Source organism: Mizuhopecten yessoensis, unplaced genomic scaffold (assembly GCF_002113885.1).
Source record: "Mizuhopecten yessoensis strain PY_sf001 unplaced genomic scaffold, ASM211388v2 scaffold11041, whole genome shotgun sequence".
Classification (NCBI taxonomy): domain Eukaryota; kingdom Metazoa; phylum Mollusca; class Bivalvia; order Pectinida; family Pectinidae; genus Mizuhopecten; species Mizuhopecten yessoensis.
Window position 1 is genome coordinate 156,320 of NW_018408849.1, and position 26,539 is coordinate 182,858.

Genomic DNA, 26,539 nt, shown 5'->3' on the forward strand with positions numbered 1-26,539 from the left:
ATTGAAATCTGTAACCTTAAAACTCAATTATCTCGATAACTCGAAAAAACCAGATAGCACCTTTTGGCAATTAACCCTCGCAGTGTCGTCCGACCATTAAGGATATGAAAAGTAGTAACTTTCGAGTCCTCTGAGTTACGCGTGACGTCACATGGCTCCTGAGGGTAACAAATAAACCCATCAAGTTACCGATGAACACTGTCATGTAGCGCGTGTAGAGGTCAAACAGGTTTCAGGCGTTTACATCTCAGGGTAGCAATCGGGCTGTCGCGTCTGCTTGGGCCCTTCCTGGAAACAGTAGGAGGGGGCAGTGTGATCGTGGAAATGGCGGTCAGGCACAGCGTACGTCACTTCCGACACCCACGGGATCTTGGTCTGAGGAGACTAACGTCAAATCGGTGCTGTAGGGGTCTTCGGAGGTCAATCACACTCTTTATATTTGTAGCTGGAACGTTCAGAGGGGTTTGAAAAGTAAGATCGAGAATAGCTCACTTTGTGAATCATTTAGTGAGGCAGATATTGTATGCCTTTTGGAATGCTGGTTGGACGACGCGGACGATTTCTCGGTGAATGGTTTTGAGCATTTTCAACCTGTCCTCAGATCCAAGTGTAAAGGAGGCGGTCTAGTGTGTTTATTCAAACCATGGTTGCGTGGTTTTATTTCTCTACAATCCGTACAATTGGACAGTATTTTATGGATAAAATTGACAGCAAGCTTTTCCCTGATAATAAAGATGTCTTTATAGCTCTAACCTACTTACCGCCAGTAAGATCAGTTTTCTACGGCGCATATGAAGAGGACTTCTTTCAACTACTAGAGAACGGTATTGGTCATTGTAGTGCCTTAGGTAGAGTATTTGTAATAGGGGACCTTAACTGTCGGACTGGTAGAGAACCAGATTATATATCGATCGACTCGTTACACGAAAGTGTCCATCGTCAACTTGATGGTTTTATGTCTTATCCTCAGGAGCCATGTGACGTAACGCGTAATTCAGAGGACCTACAAATTAACACTATTGGGCGTAGTCTGCTACAGTTGTGTAAGTCAACGGGAATTCAGATTCTTAACGGTCGTACTATAGGTGATCCAGATGGTAAAATAACGTTTTGTAATTGAAATGGTACAAGTGTAATAGATTATGTACTAGCTGATAAGTTGTCGATGGCAAATGTCAAATCTTTTTAAGTTGGTCGTTTTAATGACTATTCTTATCATGCACCTATATATGTATTTTTAAACTGCTTTAAGTCAAAAAGTGCCTATTGTAACTGTTGCACAGTACATAATAGATTTTCAACAGTAACCAGTGTAGCATGGTCTGATGAGGCCGGGAGCAATGCAACCAATCACATTTATGATAATAGGTTTTTGATTGAGAGTTCAGTAGATCAACTTGTTAATACAAGGGAAAGTATTGATAAATGTTTAGAAAATCTTGTGAAATGTACGCATACTTTGTTTGATAACTTTTGTGTTCGTAATAGACAGATATCGAATTGTTCATGTTTTTGCCATACTGGAAAGTTAGATAAGAAAGGGCCAGATAAACCTTGGTACGATAATACCTGTAGATTGTTGTATAAAAGATATAAAAGTGCGTTATTGAGTTTTAATGTAGACCGGTCATTGACAAACAGAGTAAGCCTTGCGCAAGCCAAAAAACAGTATAAAGTATGTGAGAGGAAGTTGAAGCGAGCCTATTTGTGAATGGAAGGGAACATGCTGGATCTGTTAAAGAGGAATAATCCTAAAGAATTTTACCGTAATTTTTCTAAGCGGAAGGCCTGTGATACGGGTAATTTATCGTTAACTGATTTTTTTCAATACTTTAAAGGTCTCGCTGATGTACCTATCGTCGAAAGTCGAGGTCATAGTTTGATTGATAGAAATATTGATTGTGTTTATCCAGAGTTAGATGTGGATTTTAGCATGGAGGAATTAACAGATGTAATTAGGGGTTTGTCTCGTAACAAGTCGGCTGGTACTGATATGTTACTTAACGAATACATAATTGAATATAGAGATATTTTTTCCCCTGTTTTGATCAGGTTATGTAATTCTATGTTACATGTAGGATATTTTCCAGAGTCCTGAGCGCAGGGTGTTATTATACCTCTTCATAAAAAGGGGGATAAAAACAATGTGAATAATTACAGGGGAATAACATTAATTAGTCATCTAGCTAAGTTATTTACTTCCTTGTTAAATAAAAGATTATTAAAATGGAGTACAAGAGAGGATATTGTTACCGATGTCCAATTTGGTTTTAAACCTGGGTTTGGTACCAGGGATGCTATTTTTACATTACATAGTTTAATAATAAATACATTAGAACAAAACAAAAGGCTGTATTGCGTATTTGTAGATTACAGCAAAGCTTTTGATAGTGTAACACATGATAAACTTTGGTATAAACTTTGGAAAAGTGGTGTTAGTGGCAGACTGCTAAATGTAATTAGATCTATTTATGATAATGTTCGTTCTTGCATAAATTTAAATGGTAAATTGTCTACTATGTTCGATTTACATGTCGGTTTATTACAAGGGGAATCGTTATCGCCCATGCTTTTTTCATTATTCGTTAATGATATGGAGAGTGAGTTTTTAAATTCCAATTGTCAAGGTTATGAACTACAATTGATTAATCTGTTTATGTTAATGTATGCCGATGACACAGTTTTGTTTTCGGAAGATGTTAACAATCTTCAGCACATGCTAGATTGTCTGCAATGTTACACTGATAAATGGAATTTAACTGTTAATTATGATAAAACTAAAATTGTAATTTTTAGAAAAAGTAAAAGAATCTTACCTACTGAAAACTGGACGTTTAATGGCAAGTCAATTGAGATAGTGGACAAATTTTGTTATCTAGGATTAGTTTTTTATTATAATGGAAGATTCACCGTAGCACAAAACACGTTGGCATCTCAAGGCAGGAATGCTTTTTATCTTTTAAAAAGAAGAATGAAAGATTTTATCCTTAATACTGAAACTAAATTATCTTTGTTTGATACATATGTGACATGCATACTGAACTATGGATGTGAGGTATGGGGTAATTGTTTATCGCCGCAAATCGAAAAAGTCCATCTTCTCTTTCTTAAAGATTTATTAAACGTTAAGAAAACCGTCAATAGTTCTATGGTTTACTTTGAGACAGGAAGTTATTCCTTACATATAAAGCGCAAAGTAGCTATAATTAAATACTGGATAAATATTTTGAATACAAATAACTGTGTACTAAAAGCATGCTATGATGCACTACTTGAGCTTAATGTCAAAAAGCCGAACTGTAAACTTAACTGGGGTTATCATGTTAAAAATAATTTGTATAGAATGGGTTTTAATCATATTTGGGATGTTCAATATGTTCAAAATGAAAAACAATTTGTGGAAATGTATAACCAACGTCTGCATGACGTATTTATTCAGGAATTACGTGGTGCGTTTGAAACATCTTCTAAATGTTTTTTATATAGACATCTTGTCGATACTTTTAATATGCAGTTCTATTTAGTAAAACCTTTAACATTTAATACGAAAAAAAATGTTGAGCCACTATCGCATGCAGGCGCATTCCCTTAATATCGAATCTGGACGTTATAATGGGTTTCCGAGAGGTCAAAGATTATGTTTTGCCTGTGACAAAAATGATTTAGAAGATGAGATACATTTTATTCTTATTTGTCCTGCTTACTCTATATTGAGAAACACATACATTAAGCAATATTACTTCCGATGCCCCAGTGTGTATAAATTAATTGAAATATTGTCATGTAAAAGTATTAAAACATTACGTAGATTGGGTCTATATTTAAAATATGCTACCGCCAAAAGAAAAACCCTCGTGCAGTAATATTGCTAAATTATGTATTCTTTTTATGTAATAATTGCTTATATTGAATTGTCCTCCGACATCTTGAAAATTTGAAATATGTTTTGTATTCTATGTATCAATTAACCTATATGCTGATTTGCATTCGGAAATAAAAAAAAACTTGAACAGGTATATAGTCCGGTTCCCGGCCAGCCCTGCTGTTAAGATCTCCAATTACAAACACCTTACCTAAAGTACTATAGTGGCCGATATTGTTCACTAACAACGAAAAGAAGTCTTCGGCATAACTACGATGAAACACAAAACCATCCGGTGGTAAATATGTTTGTGCTATATAAACACTTTTCTGGTCAGGGAAAAGTCTACCATCAACTCTAATCCATTAAATCCTGTCTAATTCTACCGATTCCAGAGAAATATAATCGCGTAGCCACGGCTTGAATAGACATACTAAACATGCTCCTTTACATTTTGATCTCACAACTGGTTTAAAACACTCAAAACCTTTTACAGTTAAGTCATCATCGTCGTCTAACCAACTTTCCGAAAGGCCCACAATGTCCGCCTGACTAAATGTATTACAAAAATCAGTGTTCTCAATCTTATTTTTTAAACCCCTCTGTACGTTCCAACTGCAAATCCGTAAAGTGGTATTGGCCTCCGACGACCGCTACTCGACCGATTTGACGAAGGTCTCCTCAGACGTTTGATCATGAGATTGTGTACCGCTTGCCTGGCCGCCCCTGTACTGTCCACTCTGGCCGTTCTTATTGGATACAACCCTATTGTCCGGAAGTTTCCTTGTGGGTGTTACAGTCTTGTTGACATCGAGGGACGCTAACACTTCGTACCTGTTAGACGTTTCAACATTTACAGGGACGCCCACACTCCCCGGTGATTGCGGCGTGGACGATTGTCGCCGTCGTTTAGCAAACCTGTCGCTGGACAATAAAAGGAACAAGCATGACCAGGATTAAAATGTGTCGCTCGGGGTGCGACTGAGTATCAAATCATCTGACGCGTACTGTCTGTAACTCTTGTTCAAATTTATTATACACATTCAAATATTTTGTCAAATTAGTATACCTTTTTGTGAAATCATTCAAACCAGAGACGTATATATTACCTAAACTTAAATCTATAAGGAGGTTTTGAAATTAAACAGTCTTTCATATTCTCAAATTTATCATGCATACAAATACACTCTTGTTGCATCAATAGAACGAAAATAAGATCAAATATGGTAATTGTCAACTATTCTCTTCTTAATGTGGTTGTTATGGCTGTAGTTTGCAAGAGGTCTGAATGACATCTATATGCGTTGATGCTTAAAGATTTTTAAAACATATCTGGTGAATCTTACTATGACTTTCATCTTCTCAAAATTATCATACACATAAAAATACACTCATGTCGCATCAATAGCATGTTTTAACTTTAAGTGACGAGAATAAGATCTAATATGATAATTGGCAAATATTTTCTTCTTAATGTGGTTTTTATGGCTGTAGTTTGGAAGAAATCTGAATGACATCAATATGCGTTGATGCTTAAAGAGCTTTAAAACATATCTGGTGAATCAAACTATGACGATGCAGTCACGTTTTCAGTCCATGGAATATAAATGTTCTGTATTTCAATTTTGTTAATAAAAGAAGACATTTGTAAGCTGAAACTCGCCAAATGGATGCAATTATCAATTCCCTCTTAAAAAATATATCAAACAAGAGAGGTGTAATAGGCTGGGAAGGTCTTTGTATCAGGAAATCATGGTTTCTTAAATAGCGTTTGATAGCAGAGACTAGTCCATGGTATTGGAGAAAGTTTGTGTTGGTTTGTTGAATCCAGATACGTTTACACAAAAATGTTAATTTATAAGAAAAGATATAAACATACACCTCACTGTATAGGCAGTTGAAGATGCATGCACCATAATTGGCAGTAAAACACAGGTAACAATATTTGATTGATCTTTAAATACATTTACATGACATATACTTGCACACATATACCACCTATACCCTCCTACATCCCCTATACGTCCTACACCACCCATTCCCTCCTACATCACCTATACGTCATACACCACCTATACCCTCCTACATCACCTATATCCTCCTACATCACCTATACGTCCTATAACCACATATAACCTTCTACATCACCTATACGTCCTACACCACCTATACCCTCCTACATCACCTATATCCTCCTACATCACCTATACGTCCTATAACCACATATAACCTTCTACATCACCTATACGTCCTACACCACATATACCCTCCTACATTATCTATACGTCATATACCACCTATACCCTCCTACATCACCTATACCCTTCTACATCACCTATACGTCCTACATCACCTAAACGTCCTATACCACCTATACCCTCCTATATCACCGATACGTCCTACACCACCTATACCCTCCTACATCACCTATACCCTCCTACATCACCTATACCCTCCTATATCACCTATACGTCCTACACAACCTATACGTCCTATACCACTTTTACCCTCCTACATCAACTATAAGGCCTACACCACCTATACCCTCCTACATCACCTATACCCTCCTACATCACATATACGTCCTACACATCCTATACCCTCCTGCATCACCTATACCCTCCTACATCACCTATACCCTCCTACATCACCAATACGTCCTACACCACCTATACCCTCCTACATCACCGTTACGTCCTACATCACCTATACCCTCCTACATCGCCTATACGTCCTATAAACACCTGTACCCTCCTACATGTACATCACCTATACGTCTTATACCACCTATACCCTCCTACATCACCTTTACGTCCTATAACCACCTAAACCCTCCTACATCACCTATACGTCCTAAAACCACCTATACCCTTCTACATCATCTATACTTCCTATACCACCTATACCCTCCTACATCACCTATACATCCTACACCACCTATACCCTCCTATATCTCCTAAAATAACTATGTCCTCATACATCACCTATACCTTCTATTCCACATATACCATACTACATCATCTATACCCTCTTACACCACCTATACCCTCATACATCACCAGTACTTCCTATACAACTTATACCCTCCTACATCAACTTTACCTACTATACCACCATAACCCTTCTACATCAACTTTACTTCCTACACCACCTATACGCTCCTACATCACCAATACGTTCTATACCCTCTGTGCCCTCTTACATCATCTTTACTTCCTATACCCCCTTTGCCCTCCTACATCACATTTACTTCCTATTCCACCTATACCCTCCTACATCACCTATACGTCCTACACCACCTTTACCCTCCTACATCACCTATACGTTCTATAACCTTTTTGCCCTCCTACATCATCTTTACTTCCTATACCCCCATTACCCCCCTACATCACATTTACTTCCTATTTCACCTATTCCCTCCTACATCACCTATACGTCCTATACCACCTATACCCTCCTACATCACCTATACTTTATATACCATCTTTGCCCTCCTACATCACCTTTACGTCCTACACCACCTCTACCCTCCTACATCACCTATACGTCCTACACCACCTATACCCTCCTACATCACCTATACGTTCTTTACCCTCTTTGCCCTCCTACATCATTTTTACTTCCTATACCCCCTTTGCCCTCCTACATCACATTTACTTTTTTCACCTATATCACCTATACCCTCCTTCATCACCTATACGTCCTACACCACAAATACCCTCCTATATTACCTTAAATAACTATGTCTTCCTACATCACCTATACGTCTTATTCCACATATACCATCCTACATTATCTATACCCTCTTACACCACCTATACCCTCCTACATCACCTATACTTCCTATACAACCTATATCCTCCTACATCAACTTTACCTACTATACTACCATGACCCTTCTACATCAACTTTACTTCCTATACCACCTATACCCTCCTACAGCACATATACTTCCTATAACCACCTATACCATCCTTCATCACCTTAAATAACTATATCCTCCTACATCACCTTTACTTCCTATACCACATGTACCCTCCGACATCATCTATACCCTCTTACACCAACTGTACCCTCCTACACCACCTATACTTCCTATACCTTCCTACATCACCTTTACTTCCTATACCACATATACCCTCCTACATCAACTATACCCTCTTACATCGCCAATACCATTCTACATCATCTATACCCTTTTACACCACCTACCCCATCCTACGCTTCACCTTTACTTTCTATACCTTTCTACGTTACCTTTACTTTATATACCTGCATACGTCACCTTTACTTTATTTACCTTCATACGTCACCTTAACTTCCTACGCCACCTATTCCCTCCTACATCACCTATACTTCCTAACCCACCTATACCCCCATACGTCTTCTATACTTCTTATACCACCTATACCCTCCTGCATATGTAAATCACATTTAATTCCTATACCACCTATACCCTCCTACATCACCTACACATGTACTTCCTTTACCGCCTACACCCTTCTACATCACCTTCAAATGTAAACTGAATTTACCATCTATACCCTCCTGCATTTATTTAGTTATTTTATTTAAGTTATTATTTTCATTTGATTTATTTCAATATTTTATTTCATTTTATTGATTTATTAATTAATTTGTTTTATTTATTTGATTTCATTATTTTATTTCCTTTTATTAATTTATCAATTAATTTGTTTTTTTTATTCAATTTCATTAATTATTGGTTTGTTGTTTTTTTGTGGCAGTTTTTTAACCATTAACACGTTCTTTATTAGTCTTTTCAATATTTTAAATACTTATTTGAATACTCATCACCATTTTATTAAATATTAAAAATAAATAATAATGTGTCCTGTTAATTCAGCTGAAAGAAATACCGAGTACACAACTAGTAAAATTATTAGGTCTCAATGATTTTCAACGGCGTTATCCAAGTCAATTTATTGTCAATGGTGGCAGGGGCCTTGTACCTCTCGAACCACACAGACAGCATCCTCGATACATATTGCGTGTCGATCACAGGACTTATATAATTCGATCTGGACGTAAACAAAATCCACTATAAAGACAATAAAATTAACGAAAACCATACACACATAGAGATAAAACTAGAAATATTTTATCAAATGAAATTCGCCGTTTAGACGATCTAATTATATATCTTCAATCCAGACTACACTGGTGTCATTACGAAACCATCAGCCCATCAGTGATGAAAGTATTTGTAGATTTAGTATAATTTGATTCATATATTCATATGAACAGAATGATATCAGTATGGAAATTAAATATTTAAAATATACAAATAACTTATTGCTCAATTATTTTCTACTTAAAATTTTACTGGCTAATTAAGGTACGTGTATAGACATGCATCTATCAATCAGCACACGACGCAGCCTAAATATATGAATATAAATATAAGTCATTACTTAACTGCCGACCGATTATTTCCTGTATTTATCTATTTTATTTGAATATTTATTTTGTTTTTAATTTGCAAACTTTATAATCCATGTAGCTATTTTTTTATATAAAAAACTTTTCAGCACTCACATATTCTTAAAATAACCTGCACATCGATCGTTTTCTTACATAACCAGCAAAACGCGTGTTCAACGCACATTCAACGCTAAAGTTAAAACGCACAATAAACAGTCAACGCAAACGCAACTCAAACGCATTGGAAACGGAACGCAAACGCAACGGAAACGCAACGGAAACTCAACGGAAACGCAACGAAAACGCATTGGAAACGGAACGCAAACGCAACGCAATTTTTGTAAAGAAAAACGGTCCAGGGTCTGTAGCACTGATACCAGCAAGCTGTGTCTTAGACCTTTGTAGAACTAATACCAGCAAGCTGTGTCTTAGACCTTTGTAGCACTAATACCAGCAGTCTGTGTTCTTAGACCTTTGTAGCACTTACTACCAGCAGGCTGTATCTTAGATCTATGTAGCACTTTATACCTGCAGGCTGTGATTTAGACCTTTGTAGCACATAATACCAGCAGGCTGTGTCTTAGACCTTTGTAGCACTTAATACCAGCAGGCTGTGTCTTAGATCTATGTAGCACTTAATACCAGCAGGCTGTGTCTTAGATCTATGTAGCACAAAATACCAGCAGGCTGTGTCTTAGACCTTTGAAGCACATAATACCAGAAGGCTGTGTCTTAGACCTTTGTAGCACTTAATACCAGCAGGCTGTGTCTTAGATCTATGTAGCACATAATACCAGCAGGCTGTGTCTTAGACCTTTGAAGCACATAATACCAGAAGGCTGTGTCTTAGACCTTTGTAGCACTTAATACCAGCAGGCTGTGTCTTAGATCTATGTAGCACATAATACCAGCAGGCTGTGTCTTAGATCTATGTAGCACAAAATACCAGCAGGCTGTGTCTTAGACCTTTGAAGCACATAATACCAGAAGGCTGTGTCTTAGACCTTTGTAGCACTTAATACCAGCAGGCTGTGTCTTAGATCTATGTAGCACATAATACCAGCAGGCTGTGTCTTAGACCTTTGAAGCACATAATACCAGCAGGCTGTGTCTTAGACCTTTGAAGCACATAATACCAGAAGGCTGTGTCTTAGACCATTGTAGCACTTAATACCATCAGGCTGTGTCTTAGATCTATGTAGCACTTAATACCAGCAGGCTGTGTCTTAGACCTTTGTAGCAATTTATACCAGCAGGCTGTGTCTTAGACCTTTGTACCTCTAATACCAGCAGGCTGTGTCTTAGACCTTTGTAGCACTAATACCAGCAGCCTGTGTCTTAGATCTATGTAGCACATAATACCAGCAGGCTGTGTCTTAGATCTATGTAGCACTTAATACCAGCAGGCTGTGTCTTAGATCTATGTAGCACTTAATACCAGCAGGCTGTGTCTTAGATCTATGTAGCACATAATACCAGCAGGCTGTGTCTTAGACCTTTGAAGCACATAATACCAGAAGGCTGTGTCTTAGACCTTTGTAGCACTAATACCAGAAGGCTGTGTCTTAGACCTTTGTAACACTAATACCAGCAGGCTGTGTCTTAGACCTTTGTAGCACTTAATACCAGCAGGCTGTGTCTTAGATCTATGTAGCACATAATACCAGCAGGCTGTGTCTTAGACTGAATGAAATATGAATTCAAAGCACGGTGTTAACATATTGAAAGATGATGGGTGCTAATCTCCTATGACGAAAATTAAACAAGAGGCCCAGAGCGCCTGTATCGCTCACATGCATATGTTTAAAGTAATTTTAAAGTCTATGCCCATAAGTGGGTCATACCCACCAATTATACAAAATTGAGACCCCTTGACCCAAGGATGCTCCATACTAAATTAGGATAAAATACTCAATCCCTATGGTAGAAGAATGATTTTAAAGGTTTCACCTCTATTTCCCCCATTGGACCCCGCCTCTCTGACCACGACGGACGCCGCGCCATGGCATAAGCTCATCGGTCCTTCGTAGCACATAACAGTCCAATAGCAGCACTGTGGCACATTATCGTTTAAACAAATGAATACATTTACTATCAACACTCTCGCCAAAGACCAGCCCAGTGTTATCTGTTTCGGAACATCGAAGGACGTGTGTAGACACTCACCCGCAAGCCGTCGCGTTCTGCACGCTCGAAGAGAAACGTTTCCTGGGATAGAAATGCATACTCTCCTAGAAAATACCTGCAAATAGCAAACGATCCATGATGGGAGTCCGAACAAATAGATCACGTACAGTAGGAGACCAAAAGTTAACAAGGTATGATGTAAGCCAGTCAGAATGACATAACGGACTCCACCAGTCAGAATTACATAACGGACTCCACCAGTCAGAATTACATAACGGACCACCAGTCAGAATTACATAACAGACCACCAGTCAGAATTACATAACGGACCACCAGTCAGAAATACATAACGGACCACCAGTCAGAATTACATAACGGACTCCACCAGCCAGAATTACATAACGGACTCCACCAGTCAAAATTACATAACGGCTCACCAGTCAATATTACAAAACGGACCACCAGTCAGAATAACATAACGGACCACCAGTCAAAATTACATAATGAAACACCAGTCAAAATTACTTGCAGAAACCATTACACAAGGCAATAATTAACGCATGGGACAAGAAGTATATCAAGTAATATGATAGTAATCTTACCCATAAAGAGGCATGCTGGGATCCCATTCATTCACAATCCTACTCAGCACATCTCGACCCTTTGCGTATGATCCGCAGTAAAAACAACCGAAGAATGCGTGACGGATGGCAAGAATATCGAAGTGATTCCAATGTATAATGGCATCCCATACAAACAAAGCTCCAATCAGGTCTCTGGAATCAAACCAAATATAACTTACAATGTATGTGATCAAGCAAAAACTCAACACCAAAGAAAATATTCAAACTCAAAGCTAATATGAAAGCACGAGGATCAGCTATGGTTCAAGTTTGAATGTTACATACAAATTTTCATTTTAATACACACATTCACACCCCAAAGATCTTAAAATGAATCTCAAACACACAATAATTGAGATGATTGAAACGTTTTGAACAGTTCAAATAAATGCGCAATAAACCTCTTAAATAGTCAGTACACCAAACATACTCAAACGTTTATTCTCTACAAAGTAACGTTAATATGACTCTTAATAAACCTTTGTTGTCATTCTCTACACCAAGAAACTATCGCTAGTCAATCTTTCAACGACCGACTCCATATTGTCAGGTGCTAGTTCCACTCTTCACTTTCTTACAATATTACTTTATATTGTATGTTGTGTGGTGACATTCGCTGTCTGTAAATATTTAGTTGATGTTGTGTGGTGACATTCGCTGTCTGTAAATACTTAGTGACATTCGCTGTCTGTAAATATTTAGTGGATGTTGTGTGGTGACATTCGGTGTCTGTAAATATTTAGTGTATGTTGTGTGGTGACACTCGCTGTCTGTAAATATTTAGTGTATGTTGTGTGGTGACATTTGCCGTCTGTAAATATTTAGTGTATGTTGTGTGGTGACATTCGCTGTCTCTAAATATTTAGTGACATTCGCTGTCTGTAAATATTTATTGTATGTTGTGTGGTGACATTCGCTGTATGTAAATATTTAGTGTATGTTGTGTGGGGACATTCGCTGTCTGTAGATATTTAGTGGATGTTGTGGGATGACATTCGCTGTCTGTAAATATTTATTGTATGTTGTTTGGTGACATTCGCTGTCTGTAAATACTTAGTGTATGTTGTGTGGTGACAGTCGCTGTCTGTAAATATTTAGTGACATTCGCTGTCTGTAAATACTTAGTGTATGTTGTGTGGTGACATTCGCTGTCTGTAAATATTTAGTGTATGTTGTGTGATGACATTCGCTGTCTGTAAATATTTAGTGTTTGTTGTGTGATGACATTCGCTGTCTGTAAATATTTAGAGTTGGCGAATCATTCCCATTGTACAGTATGACACTTTAATTGTTACGGCAGTAGAAAAGGGTAACGTTTGTTCATCGGAAAAATATTCTTTCGTTATATAATCAATAATGCGTGATGCTCGTTGCCTACGTCAAGGATCCGAAAATGTTTCGCCACATTGAGCATGTTGTGTTACTTCGGTAGTTCGAATAGTCCTTTAATTTAACAAATTTTCCAAAAAAAAAACAACAGAATACGCCGAGTAGTCAGGGATTTCTGTAAGGCATATCTGATGATAAAGTTTAAATGTATTGTACGTAAATTACTTTTAAAGACAAGGAAAAACGGTTGAGCGATCAAACCATATACATAAGACAATATGCTTTACAATCTAACCTGTCTCATCCAACATATAGCTGTATACTTCTGGCAGAAAAGAAGGAGAAGGAATGGTCGTTAGGAGAAATCCCATGTATCAAATAACATCGGTTTTGTCGTGTTGATATAGAACCAGGAGTAGAATATTCGAAACGCATCAAAACCTGTCGCCAAAACGGTTCTACCGGAAACAAAACCAAAAACTTCACTACCACATAAAAGTTGCAAATTCCGACCCAATGTCTAAAGCGACCATTGTATTGAATCCTAAAGGTGTCGGAGGAGACAGGTTTTACTGTAGAATCATATATATTTGTTTAATATTGCTGACCTCATTGATCTTATGAATCCCATTCTACAACATAATTAAGGATTGGACTAGATAACTGAAGGGCACACTTAACATAAACCACGTTCTGTCTTTACGTTGATAGAATTATTGTACAAAATGTGTGTCATTTTCATCTACAACAAAATATAGGTTTTCATGCGTGTGTCATAGAAATATTCATACACATGTTATATATATATATGTACATCTGACACTGTTTGCACAGTGTATTTATTATTGTTTGTTAACTGCATAATGATGCATCCGATTCAATGTATGTAAGTCTGTCTCAATGTATACATGTATGTAAGTCTGTCTCAATGTAAACATGTATGTATGTACTGTCTGTCTGTCTGTCTGTCTGTCTGTCTGTCTGTATGTCTGTGTGTCTGTCTGCCCGTCTGTCGGGTAGTTGTCTGTGTGTCTGTCTGTGTGTGTGTGTCTGTCTGTCTGTGTGTCTGTCTCTGTCTGTCTATGTGTCTGTCTGTCTGCCTGTCTGTCTGCCTGTCGGGTAGTTGTCTGTGTGTGTGTCTGTGTGTGTGTGTGTGTGTGTGTGTGTGTGTGTGTGTGTGTGTGTGTCTGTGTGTATGTGTGTGTGTGTGTGTGTGTCTGTCTGTATGCCTGTCTGTATGCCTGTCGGGGTAGTTGTCTGTGTGTCTGTCTGTGTTTCTGTCTCTGTCTGTCTGTCTGCCTGTCTGTCTGCCTGTCGGGGTAGTTGTCTGTCTGTGTGTCTGTCTGTCTGTGTGTCTGCCTGTCTGTCTGTGTGTCTGTCTGTCTGTCTGTATGTGTGTCTGTCTGTGTGTCTGTCTCTGTCTGTCTGACTCATGTATGTGTGTATGAGTATATATGTGGATGTATTTGTATGTGTATTGTGATTTTTGTGTATACTAGTCTAGACGTGCTATGTTTATCCTTGTTTGTAATATTATGTTGTATATGGAAATTGTTAGGGTGTGAAAGAAGTATGTTTTGTGTTCTTGTCCTGTACTCTATTTGCAAATTTATTATTTTCCCATTGCCCTTCCTATTTATTTATTTATTGTTTGACTGATGGATGTTGAATGAGAACCCGCCTGCGTGAGGAAACCATATTGTTCAGGGGCTGACTCCAGGGCTCCCCAACCCTGGCATCCCCTATCAAAATATTTATATATGTATATATATGTCTGCGTGGAAGCAGTATATGTTTTTACATATTTATGAAAAGAATGGCTCGGGGAATAAAATATTTGAACCTAAAAAAATTATTAAAAAATATAAAAAAAAATATAGGTTTTTATGAATGGTGCAATTCTAGAGCCGGATCTTTCAACAGGCTCATTTACTTCCCTGTCATCTGTTCCTAAATTGGGTATAATGCTCGAATCGCCAATGTCACAAAACGTGGTTACATACGATTATTCAAGAGTGACAGATGGTCGGAAAAAAGTAGAAATTTGTGTCTGACCTTTTTTGTCGGTTTATCACATTATACACTGTAAACACAAACCGATAAAAAGGCGTGTTACAAACACCTTTAAGTTATTGACATTGGCGCTAATGAATAGTATGCTAATTGTTTTATATCGAAGCATACATAACTTGTACACTTACGTATCTAGCAGTTTTTTGATGGCCTCAAGGTGTTTCTTCTCGATGTCTGTAACAGTTTTATTTGACATGAGTTGTTCCAGTTTTGTAACCTCTTCCCTGATGGGATCATCGGGAGCGATAAATACCGTTCCTACCAGCTTGATGCTAACAGCCATGATATGTCCCATAACTGAAAGGTAATACTATTATGAAATATAACCTATCAATCTGAAATTCAATAAAATAACATTTAACTTTTCAACCTGAAAATCAATCAAAAAAACATTTAACTTTTCAACCTGAACATTAATAAAAAAAAAAAAAAAAAAAAACCTTTTCACTGAAACTCAATAAAATAAAATTTAACCTTTCAAACTAAAAATCTCAATACAAAAAATTAACATTTCAAAATGAAAATCAATAAAATAACATTTAACTTTTCAAACTGAAACTCAATAAAAAATAAATCATCCTTTAAATCTGAAACTCAATAAAATAACACTTAACCTTTCAAACTGAAAATCGATGTTGATATAATATTTTACCTGTCAAGAGTTTATCAGTAAGATAGCCAGGACAGAAGCAATGCTATTGTGAAAGATTGAATCGCTTTCGTGTCGTTATGTAAGTAAAAAACATTGGGAATTACTTGAGCTAAACAGCAAAATTTGGTAAAAATAAACAACAAATTACTAATGCCACTATTGTAAAATACTTTCAGAGGCTTTCATAGATCATTTCATGTAAATCAAACATCGGTACGGAGTTATATTTGTTTGAATTTAGAAAAATAAATAAAATACAAAACACTTGGTTAAAAAGAACATCTCTATTATATCTACGATTTAGAGGAGAAGCAATGCGTACTCGGTTTAGAATATGTATTGATCTGATTAGCGTGGTCAGTATCTAGTCAATCAATGAAGTATAAACTCTACAGTGCTGGTCAGTATCTAGCCAATCAATGAAGTATAAACTCTACAGTGCGTGGTCAGTATCTAGTCAATCAATGAAGTATAAACTCTACAGTGCGTGGTCAGTATCTAGTAAATCAATGAAGTATAAACTCTACAGTGCGTGGTCAGTATCTAGTCAATCAATGAAGTATAAACTCTACAGTGCGTGGTCAGTATCTAGTCAATCAATGAAGTATAAACTCTACAGTGCGTGGTCAGTATCTAGTCAATCAATGAAGTATAAACTCTACAGTGCGTGGTCAGTATCTAGTCAATCAATGAAGTATAAACTCTACAGTGCGTGGTCAGTATCTAGTCAATCAATGAAGTATAAACTCTACAGTGCGTGGTCAGTATCTAGTCAATCAATGAAGTATAAACTCTACAGTGCGTGGTCAGTATCTAGTCAATCAATGAAGTATAAACTCTACAGTGCGTGGTCAGTATCTAGTCAATCAATGAAGTATAAACTCTACAGTGCGTGGTCAGTATCTAGTCAATCAATGAAGTATAAACTCTACAGTGCGTGGTCAGTATCTAGTCAATCAATGAAGTATAAACTCTACAGTGCGTGGTCAGTATCTAGTCAATCAATGAAGTATAAACTCTACAGTGCGTGGTCAGTATCTAGTCAATCAATGAAGTATAAACTCTACAGTGCGTGGTCAGTATCTAGTCAATCAATGAAGTATAAACTCTACAGTGCGTGGTCAGTATCTAGTCAATCAATGAAGTATAAACTCTACAGTGCGTGGTCAGTATCTAGTCAATCAATGAAGTATAAACTCTACAGTGCGTGGTCAGTATCTAGTCAATCAATGAAGTATAAACTCTACAGTGCGTGGTCAGTATCTAGTCAATCAATGAAGTATAAACTCTACAGTGCGTGGTCAGTATCTAGTCAATCAATGAAGTATAAACTCTACAGTGCGTGGTCAGTATCTAGTCAATCAATGAAGTATAAACTCTACAGTGCGTGGTCAGTATCTAGTCAATCAATGAAGTATAAACTCTACAGTGCGTGGTCAGTATCTAGTCAATCAATGAAGTATAAACTCTACAGTGCGTGGTCAGTATCTAGTCAATCAATGAAGTATAAACTCTACAGTGCGTGGTCAGTATCTAGTCAATCAATGAAGTATAAACTCTACAGTGCGTGGTCAGTATCTAGTCAATCAATGAAGTATAAACTCTACAGTGCGTGGTCAGTATCTAGTCAATCAATGAAGTATAAACTCTACAGTGCGTGGTCAGTATCTAGTCAATCAATGAAGTATAAACTCTACAGTGCGTGGTCAGTATCTAGTCAATCAATGAAGTATAAACTCTACAGTGCGTGGTCAGTATCTAGTCAATCAATGAAGTATAAACTCTACAGTGCGTGGTCAGTATCTAGTCAATCAATGAAGTATAAACTCTACAGTGCGTGGTCAGTATCTAGTCAATCAATGAAGTATAAACTCTACAGTGCGTGGTCAGTATCTAGTCAATCAATGAAGTATAAACTCTACAGTGCGTGGTCAGTATCTAGTCAATCAATGAAGTATAAACTCTACAGTGCGTGGTCAGTATCTAGTCAATCAATGAAGTATAAACTCTACAGTGCGTGGTCAGTATCTAGTCAATCAATGAAGTATAAACTCTACAGTGCGTGGTCAGTATCTAGTCAATCAATGAAGTATAAACTCTACAGTGCGTGGTCAGTATCTAGTCAATCAATGAAGTATAAACTCTACAGTGCGTGGTCAGTATCTAGTCAATCAATGAAGTATAAACTCTACAGTGCGTGGTCAGTATCTAGTCAATCAATGAAGTATAAACTCTACAGTGCGTGGTCAGTATCTAGTCAATCAATGAAGTATAAACTCTACAGTGCGTGGTCAGTATCTAGTCAATCAATGAAGTATAAACTCTACAGTGCGTGGTCAGTATCTAGTCAATCAATGAAGTATAAACTCTACAGTGCGTGGTCAGTATCTAGTCAATCAATGAAGTATAAACTCTACAGTGCGTGGTCAGTATCTAGTCAATCAATGAAGTATAAACTCTACAGTGCGTGGTCAGTATCTAGTCAATCAATGAAGTATAAACTCTACAGTGCGTGGTCAGTATCTAGTCAATCAATGAAGTATAAACTCTACAGTGCGTGGTCAGTATCTAGTCAATCAATGAAGTATAAACTCTACAGTGCGTGGTCAGTATCTAGTCAATCAATGAAGTATAAACTCTACAGTGCGTGGTCAGTATCTAGTCAATCAATGAAGTATAAACTCTACAGTGCGTGGTCAGTATCTAGTCAATCAATGAAGTATAAACTCTACAGTGCGTGGTCAGTATCTAGTCAATCAATGAAGTATAAACTCTACAGTGCGTGGTCAGTATCTAGTCAATCAATGAAGTATAAACTCTACAGTGCGTGGTCAGTATCTAGTCAATCAATGAAGTATAAACTCTACAGTGCGTGGTCAGTATCTAGTCAATCAATGAAGTATAAACTCTACAGTGCGTGGTCAGTATCTAGTCAATCAATGAAGTATAAACTCTACAGTGCGTGGTCAGTATCTAGTCAATCAATGAAGTATAAACTCTACAGTGCGTGGTCAGTATCTAGTCAATCAATGAAGTATAAACTCTACAGTGCGTGGTCAGTATCTAGTCAATCAATGAAGTATAAACTCTACAGTGCGTGGTCAGTATCTAGTCAATCAATGAAGTATAAACTCTACAGTGCGTGGTCAGTATCTAGTCAATCAATGAAGTATAAACTCTACAGTGCGTGGTCAGTATCTAGTCAATCAATGAAGTATAAACTCTACAGTGCGTGGTCAGTATCTAGTCAATCAATGAAGTATAAACTCTACAGTGCGTGGTCAGTATCTAGTCAATCAATGAAGTATAAACTCTACAGTGCGTGGTCAGTATCTAGTCAATCAATGAAGTATAAACTCTACAGTGCGTGGTCAGTATCTAGTCAATCAATGAAGTATAAACTCTACAGTGCGTGGTCAGTATCTAGTCAATCAATGAAGTATAAACTCTACAGTGCGTGGTCAGTATCTAGTCAATCAATGAAGTATAAACTCTACAGTGCGTGGTCAGTATCTAGTCAATCAATGAAGTATAAACTCTACAGTGCGTGGTCAGTATCTAGTCAATCAATGAAGTATAAACTCTACAGTGCGTGGTCAGTATCTAGTCAATCAATGAAGTATAAACTCTACAGTGCGTGGTCAGTATCTAGTCAATCAATACAGTATAAACTCTACAGTGCGTGGTCAGTATCTAGTCAATCAATGATGTATAAACTCTACAGTGCGTGTTCAGTATCTAGTCAACCAATGAAGTGTAAACTCTACAGTGCGTGGTCAGTATCTAGTCAATCAATAAAGTATAAACTCTACAGTGCTGGTTTTGTTACCAAACTCCGGATCCGCCTCCAACATCTTGTCAATGGTGGTCATCAGGCCGCCGAAATTCGGATCCTCATACCATCCCACCATCTAGTGGACGACAAAGTAACGGACAGCATGGTAACGTGAAAACAAAGTAACGGACAGCATGGTAACGTGACAACAAAGTAATGGACAGCATGGTAACGTGACAACAAAGTAATGGACAGCATGGTAACGTGACAACAAAGTAATAAACAGCACAGTAACGTGACAACAAAGTAATGGACAGCATGGTAACGTGACAACAAAGTAATGGACAGCATAGTAACGTGACAACAAAGTAACGGACAGCATGTTAGCGTGACAACAAAGTAATGGACAGCATAGTAACGTGACAACAAAGTAACGGACAGCATGGTAACGTGACAACAAAGTAATGGACAGCATGGTAACGTGACAACAAAGTAATGGACAGCATGGTAACGTGACAACAAAGTAACGGACAGCATGGTAACGTGACAACAAAGTAATGAACAGCATGGGAACGTGACAACAAAGTAACGGACAGCATGGTAATGTGACAACAATGTTATGGACAGCATGGTAACGGATAACAAAGTAATGGACAGCATGGTAACGTGACAACAAAGTAATGGACAGCATGGTAACGGACAACAAAGTAACGGACAGCATGGTAACGTGACAACAAAGTAACGGACAGCATGGTAACGGACAACAAAGTAACGGACAGCATGGTAACTGACAACAAAGTAACGGACAGCATGGTAACGGACAACAAAGTAACGGACAGCATGGTAATGTGACAACAAAGTAACGGACAGCATGATAACGTGACAACAAAGTAACGGACAGCATGGTAACGTGACAACAAAGGAACGGACAGCATGGTAACGGCCAACAAAGTAATTGACAGCATGGTAACGGACAACAAAGTAACGGACAGCATCGTAACTGACAACAAAGTAACGGACAGCATGGTAACTGACAACAAAGGAACGGACAGCATGGAAACGGACAACAAAGTAAAGGACAGCATGGTAACGGACAACAAAGTAACGGACAGCATCGTAACTGACAACAAAGTAACGGACAGCATGGTAACGGCCAACAAAGTAATGGACAGCATGGTAACGTGACAACAAAGTAATGGACAGTATGGTAACGGACAACAAAGTCACGGACAGCATGGTAACGTGACAACAAAGTAACGGACAGCATGGTAACGTGACAACAAAGAAATGGACAGTATGGTAACGGACAACAAAGTCACGGACAGCATCGTAACGTGACAACAAAGTAACGGACAGCATGGGAACGTGACAACAAAGTAACGGACAGCATGGTAACGGACAACAAAGTAACGGACAGCATGGTAACGTGACAACAAAGTAACGGACAACATGATAACGTGACAACAAAGTAACTGACAGCATGGTAACGTGGCAACAAAGTAATTGCACACGGTATATGTCAATTTTGTTCGCATTTGTACGGGTCAAATGTTAAAAACGAAGATCAAACAAACACTGCTACCCTTATGTTATATAACACTTACCTGAGATAGCGCTGCATCGTACAACTTACATGCCTCGTCACTGCTAGTTGACAGAGGATAGCCAAAATCTTCCCAGTCCTAAGACATATAGAAAAGACCAATCACAAATGCATTTCCAGTAAAACAATGTTTGACAAATTATGATTATTGAATTTTGTGCACACAAACAAAAGTCAAAGTCCTGAAAGGACTGAGAGTCTCGTATTGTAAATATAACAGTTAATGAGATTTTATTAGAAATAAGATGGTTTATGTAGGCTTTTCCTGATTGCAGGGGTGATATAACCATGATAGTATATTGACATGATATTCAAAACTCATACATACCGGTATATTTATGTATATTGCGAAATAAATTTTATTTCACAAACATCAAATTGCAAATTATTGAAATCGTCTGACCTTCTACTTGTGCCATATAGTGGCAATCGTCTTAAAAATGTACATACTGATTTAACATTTGGTTATTGAACTCTTTCAACACAAAAACCGGACGTACTCCTCGAGTGTGAGTCAAAAATGACGTACTCCTCAAGTGTGAATAAAAAATGACGTACTACTCGAGCGAGAGTCAAAAATGACGTACTCCTCAAGTGTGAATAAAAAATGACGTACTCCTCGAGCGGGAGTCAAAAATGACGTACTTCTCAAGTGTGAGTCAAAAATGACGTACTCCTCAAGTGTGAGTCAAAAATGACGTACTTCTCAAGTATGAGTCAAAAATGACGTACTTCTCAAGTGTGAGTCAAAAATGACGTACTCCTCAAGTGTGAGTAAAAAATGACGTACTCCTCAAGTGTAATCAAAAATGACGTTCTCCTCGAGCGGGAGTCAAAAATGACGTACTTCTCAAGTGTGAGTCAAAAATGGCAGGATTGGTAAGGATGCTGGAATCGGCAATTTCACTTTTATGAACGAGCGTGGGAAAGTTTAATTGATTATGTGTTGACGTCACCAGGTCTGTTCCCTTTATTTTCTCATTTCGAGGTCGGTTTGCCAAACATATACAGTGATCATATGACAATTTCGTTTTCGTTATCTACGAATATAACACATGTGAGCCCTCCTCGGTCTACCGCTATACAACAAAAATATTATAGGTGGAAACCAGAGATGTCAGACCTCTTCATTCAAAATTTACATAATGATGAATGTCAGTCACTATCACTTCAAATTACTGCATTAATTGATAATTCTGACGAAGAAATGGGCAATTTAAAAAAGGCTGTAGAGAAATTTAACGAAGCCCTGTGTAAAGCAGCTGACCCAATCATGTCAAAAGTCACTCATTAAAGGTCTAATAATAATTATAAAACCAATCATGAAAGGAAGAGTAATATCCCTTGGTATAGTGAGAAATGCGAGGAGATAAGGTCATTGTTTTTCGACAAATTGAATTTGTACCGACGGGTCAGTTCTGCTGAGAATAGAGTTCATATGGTAAAGGCGAGGAACGAGTTTAAAAAAGAGGCCAGGAAATGTCGTTTAAAGTATTACGTTGCAAAGACGTCAAATTTATTAAAATATAGAGCCAGTAATTCCAAAGAGAATTGGAAGTTACTGAAAGAATCATGCTTGAATTCTAATTTAAATATAAGTGTTGATCAATTCGCAAAGTTTTTCAGTTCTATTAACAACCCGGATGATCCCTTTTTCACGCCCGATGAGGATGTCGTAAACTTTGTTGACAGATATTTGAATGATGAATTACAAGTAATGTTTGATGAGCTCAATGATAATATTACTAGAGGAGAAATAAATGAAGCTTTAGGACAGCTTAAAAACGGGAAAAGTGCGGGGCCTGATTAAGTGTTAAATGAGTTTTTGAGTCGGGGGCGTAACATTTTATTACCGCATTCGGATGTTTTATTGAATGCTATTTTTAGAAAGGGCGAATTCCCCACTCTTTGGTCAGAAGGTTATGTAATACCTATTCATAAGAAAGGTAAGAAATCGGAGGTCGGTAATTACAGAGGCGTTACTTTATTAAGTGTAGTTGGGAAACTATTTACAAAGATTTTAAATAGTCGGTTAACAAAATGGGCTGAAAAATATAGTGTGTATGTAGATGCACAGGCCGGTTTTAGAGCTGGTCATAGTACAGTCGATAATATATTTATTTTACATGGTTTAATTTCATGTTTTGTTAAAAGCAAAAAAACGTTATCCTGTACTTTTGTAGATTTTTCGAAAGCTTTCGATTATTTAGTACAAGATAATCTGTGGTTGAAGTTAATTAAATTAGGAATCAGAGGTAAGATGCTTGATATTGTGAAATCAATGTATGATTCTGTTAAAGCTAGAGTTAAAATTAAAAATTAAATATTAGAAGAGTATGAATGCATAACCGGGGTAAAACAAGGTGAAAGTTTATCCCCATTTTTGTTTGCTATGTATGTAAATGATCTTGAGCACGAGTTAATTATGAATGGGTATGAGGGTGTAACAGTTGGATTTTTTAAATTATTCATACTATTGTATGCTAACGATATCACTCTGATAGCTTGCTCCAGTGTCGGTTTACAAAACGGATTGAATATTTTGAACGACTATTGTAAACGGTGGAAATTGAAAATTAATGTGGAAAAATCTAAAGTGATGGTGTTCAGGAAAGGAGGAAGATTACCAGAAAATTTAAGGTTAGGATGAGATGCAGATAGTTAAGAAGTTTACATTTTTAGGGGTTGCTTTAACTCCAGGTGGGTCGTTTTCTGAAGCCCAATTAACTTTATCGGGCCAGTTACAAAAATGTAAAAATTTAACACCAAAACATGTGTATGGTTTGTTTGATAAACTAGTATGTCCTGTATTAAGTTACGGATGTGAAGTTTTGGGTTTTTATTCGGCGATGGCGATAGAAAAACTGCACTTGAAATTTTGTAAGCGGTTACTTGGAGTTAAATCTTCTATTGTTTATGGAGAACTAGGTTGTCTTCCCCTTAAATTTAAAAGATACGTTAAAATTATGAAATATTGGTTAAAAATTGTTCATAAACAGAAGAACGTTTTAGTCCAGTCAGTCTATGGTGAGCTTTATACACAAGCGGAAATTTCACGTGTGATAAATTCGGCAAAGTTAGTGAACATTTTATTATGTACTTGTGGTTTCGGATATGTATGGATTGAACAAGGAGCTGGAGATGAAAACGTATTTGTAGAATTATTTCAGACCAGAGTGAGGGATATTTTTATACAGGATTGGCATAGTGCTCTTGTTGACTCGCCAAGAGCAAGATGTTATATACGTTTATCAAATGAGTTTGGTTATAAGAAATATCTTGATGTAGTAAACGTTAAAAAATTTAGAAAATCTTTAACAGCGCTTCGCATATCTGCCCATAAACAGGGAGATGGCATAGACCTAACCCAATACCTGCAATAATGCGATATTGTAAAGCGTGTACTAAAATTGAAGATGAATATCATTTTGTTATGGAATGCCCGTTATACTCTGAAATTAGATCAAAATTTTTGAAAAAAAACTTATTACTGTAGACCAAATATGGACAAATTTGTTGTACTTGTTTCTTCAGAAAACAATTTTATTATTAGAAATCTAACTATGTTTATTTACAAAGCAAATGAAATTAGACATGGATTTTTTTTTTAATTTGTAAATCAAATTAATTCCTTGCATCCTTCGCTTTTGTTAAAGCCCCGTCGGGCGCCTCACAGGTGAATATTACAATCCAGTAACCTGTGCTGCAATTTTTGACCAATCAGAAGCACGGATTGTCGTTGCCTTACTGGAGAAAAAATGGCAAACAACGACAGTGTAAACAAACCCGGCTTGTCAAGATTTGCTGACTTGCAGGCGCTCGAACTCTACAATATTCGAGTAGGAAAGACGGTGAGATATCCGGCATGGCGCTGAATTAACTGAATGCAACAAATTGTTTGATGCTGCAACGAAACAACTCGAGCGTTACCGTTACACGGTACTGTATTTTTTACCATGAAAGTTTACTTTCAATGCATATCAATTTTGTTAAATTAAATAAATACTAAATTTGTTTGAGTGAGTTTTCTCCCATTTACTCACATTAAGCAGTATGGTGTTAATTTTATCTTATTAACAGCTCATATAAGGTCATTTTAGTTGCACAGAGACACATATTCTGTTTAGGCAGAATTTCATCGCAGGTGCCATAATTAATCATGGCGAAATATGTTAAGTATGGGTTGGTGCTACACATGGTTAAAAGTATAACAAGAGGCCCATGGGCCTTAACGGTCACCTGAGTCCTACAGTATTTATTTTTGTTGTTGAAATATGTACTAATTCGAGTAAAAAATAGTTAAGTATAATGTTAACTTAACTTTGTCAGGACCATGAAATGATCATTCATAGACCGATTTTCAGTGAGATCGGCCTATTAGAACTTGTTTTTAAGTTTGAAATAGTTTTTCAAAATGGCGGCTGTGGTGGCCATATTGGATTTCTGATCGACCCGAAAAATAACAACACTTTGTCAGGACCATGAGTCGATCATTCCTATCAACTTTCAGTTCAATCGCCCCAGCAGAACTTGACATTAAGTTTGAAATAGGTATTTTCAAAATGGCGACCTTTGCGGCCGTATTGGATTTCTGATCGACCCGAAAAATAACAACACTTTGTCAGGACCATGAGGCGATCATTCCTACCAACTTTCAGTTCAATCGGTCCAGCAGAACTTGACTTTAAGTTTGAAATAGGTTTTCAAAATGGCGGCCGTGGCGGCCATATTGGATTTCTGATCGACCCGAAAAATAACAACACTTTGTCAGGACCATGAGGCGATCATTCCTACCAACTTTCAGTTCAATCGGTCCAGCAGAACTTGACTTTAAGTTTGAAATAGGTTTTCAAAATGGCGGCCGTGGCGGCCATATTGGATTTCTGATCGACCCGAAAAATAACAACACTTTGTCAGGACCATGAGGCGATCATTCCTACCAACTTTCAGTTCAATCGGTCCAGCAGAACTTGACTTTAAGTTTGAAATAGGTTTTCAAAATGGCGGCCGTGGCGGCCATATTGGATTTCTGATCGACCCGAAAAATAAC

The 26,539-nt window shown here is 37.4% G+C and overlaps 1 protein-coding gene across 4 annotated transcripts in view; it reads right to left on the bottom strand.

Annotated features, from left to right (window-relative positions):
- Nucleotides 1–26,539, bottom strand: part of LOC110464902 (tetratricopeptide repeat protein 38-like) — a 50,729-nt gene that overhangs the window by 18,109 nt on the left and 6,081 nt on the right. For all 4 annotated transcript variants that reach the window (XM_021520365.1, XM_021520367.1, XM_021520366.1 and 1 more), the window contains exons 2-6: nt 21,491–21,568; nt 19,941–20,022; nt 15,588–15,756; nt 12,037–12,210; nt 11,474–11,549 (exon numbers count right to left, since the gene is read on the bottom strand). In XM_021520365.1, the coding sequence (XP_021376040.1) occupies nt 11,474–11,549; nt 12,037–12,210; nt 15,588–15,756; nt 19,941–20,022; nt 21,491–21,568 (579 nt within the window). The remainder of the gene's footprint in view (nt 1–11,473; nt 11,550–12,036; nt 12,211–15,587; nt 15,757–19,940; nt 20,023–21,490; nt 21,569–26,539) is intronic.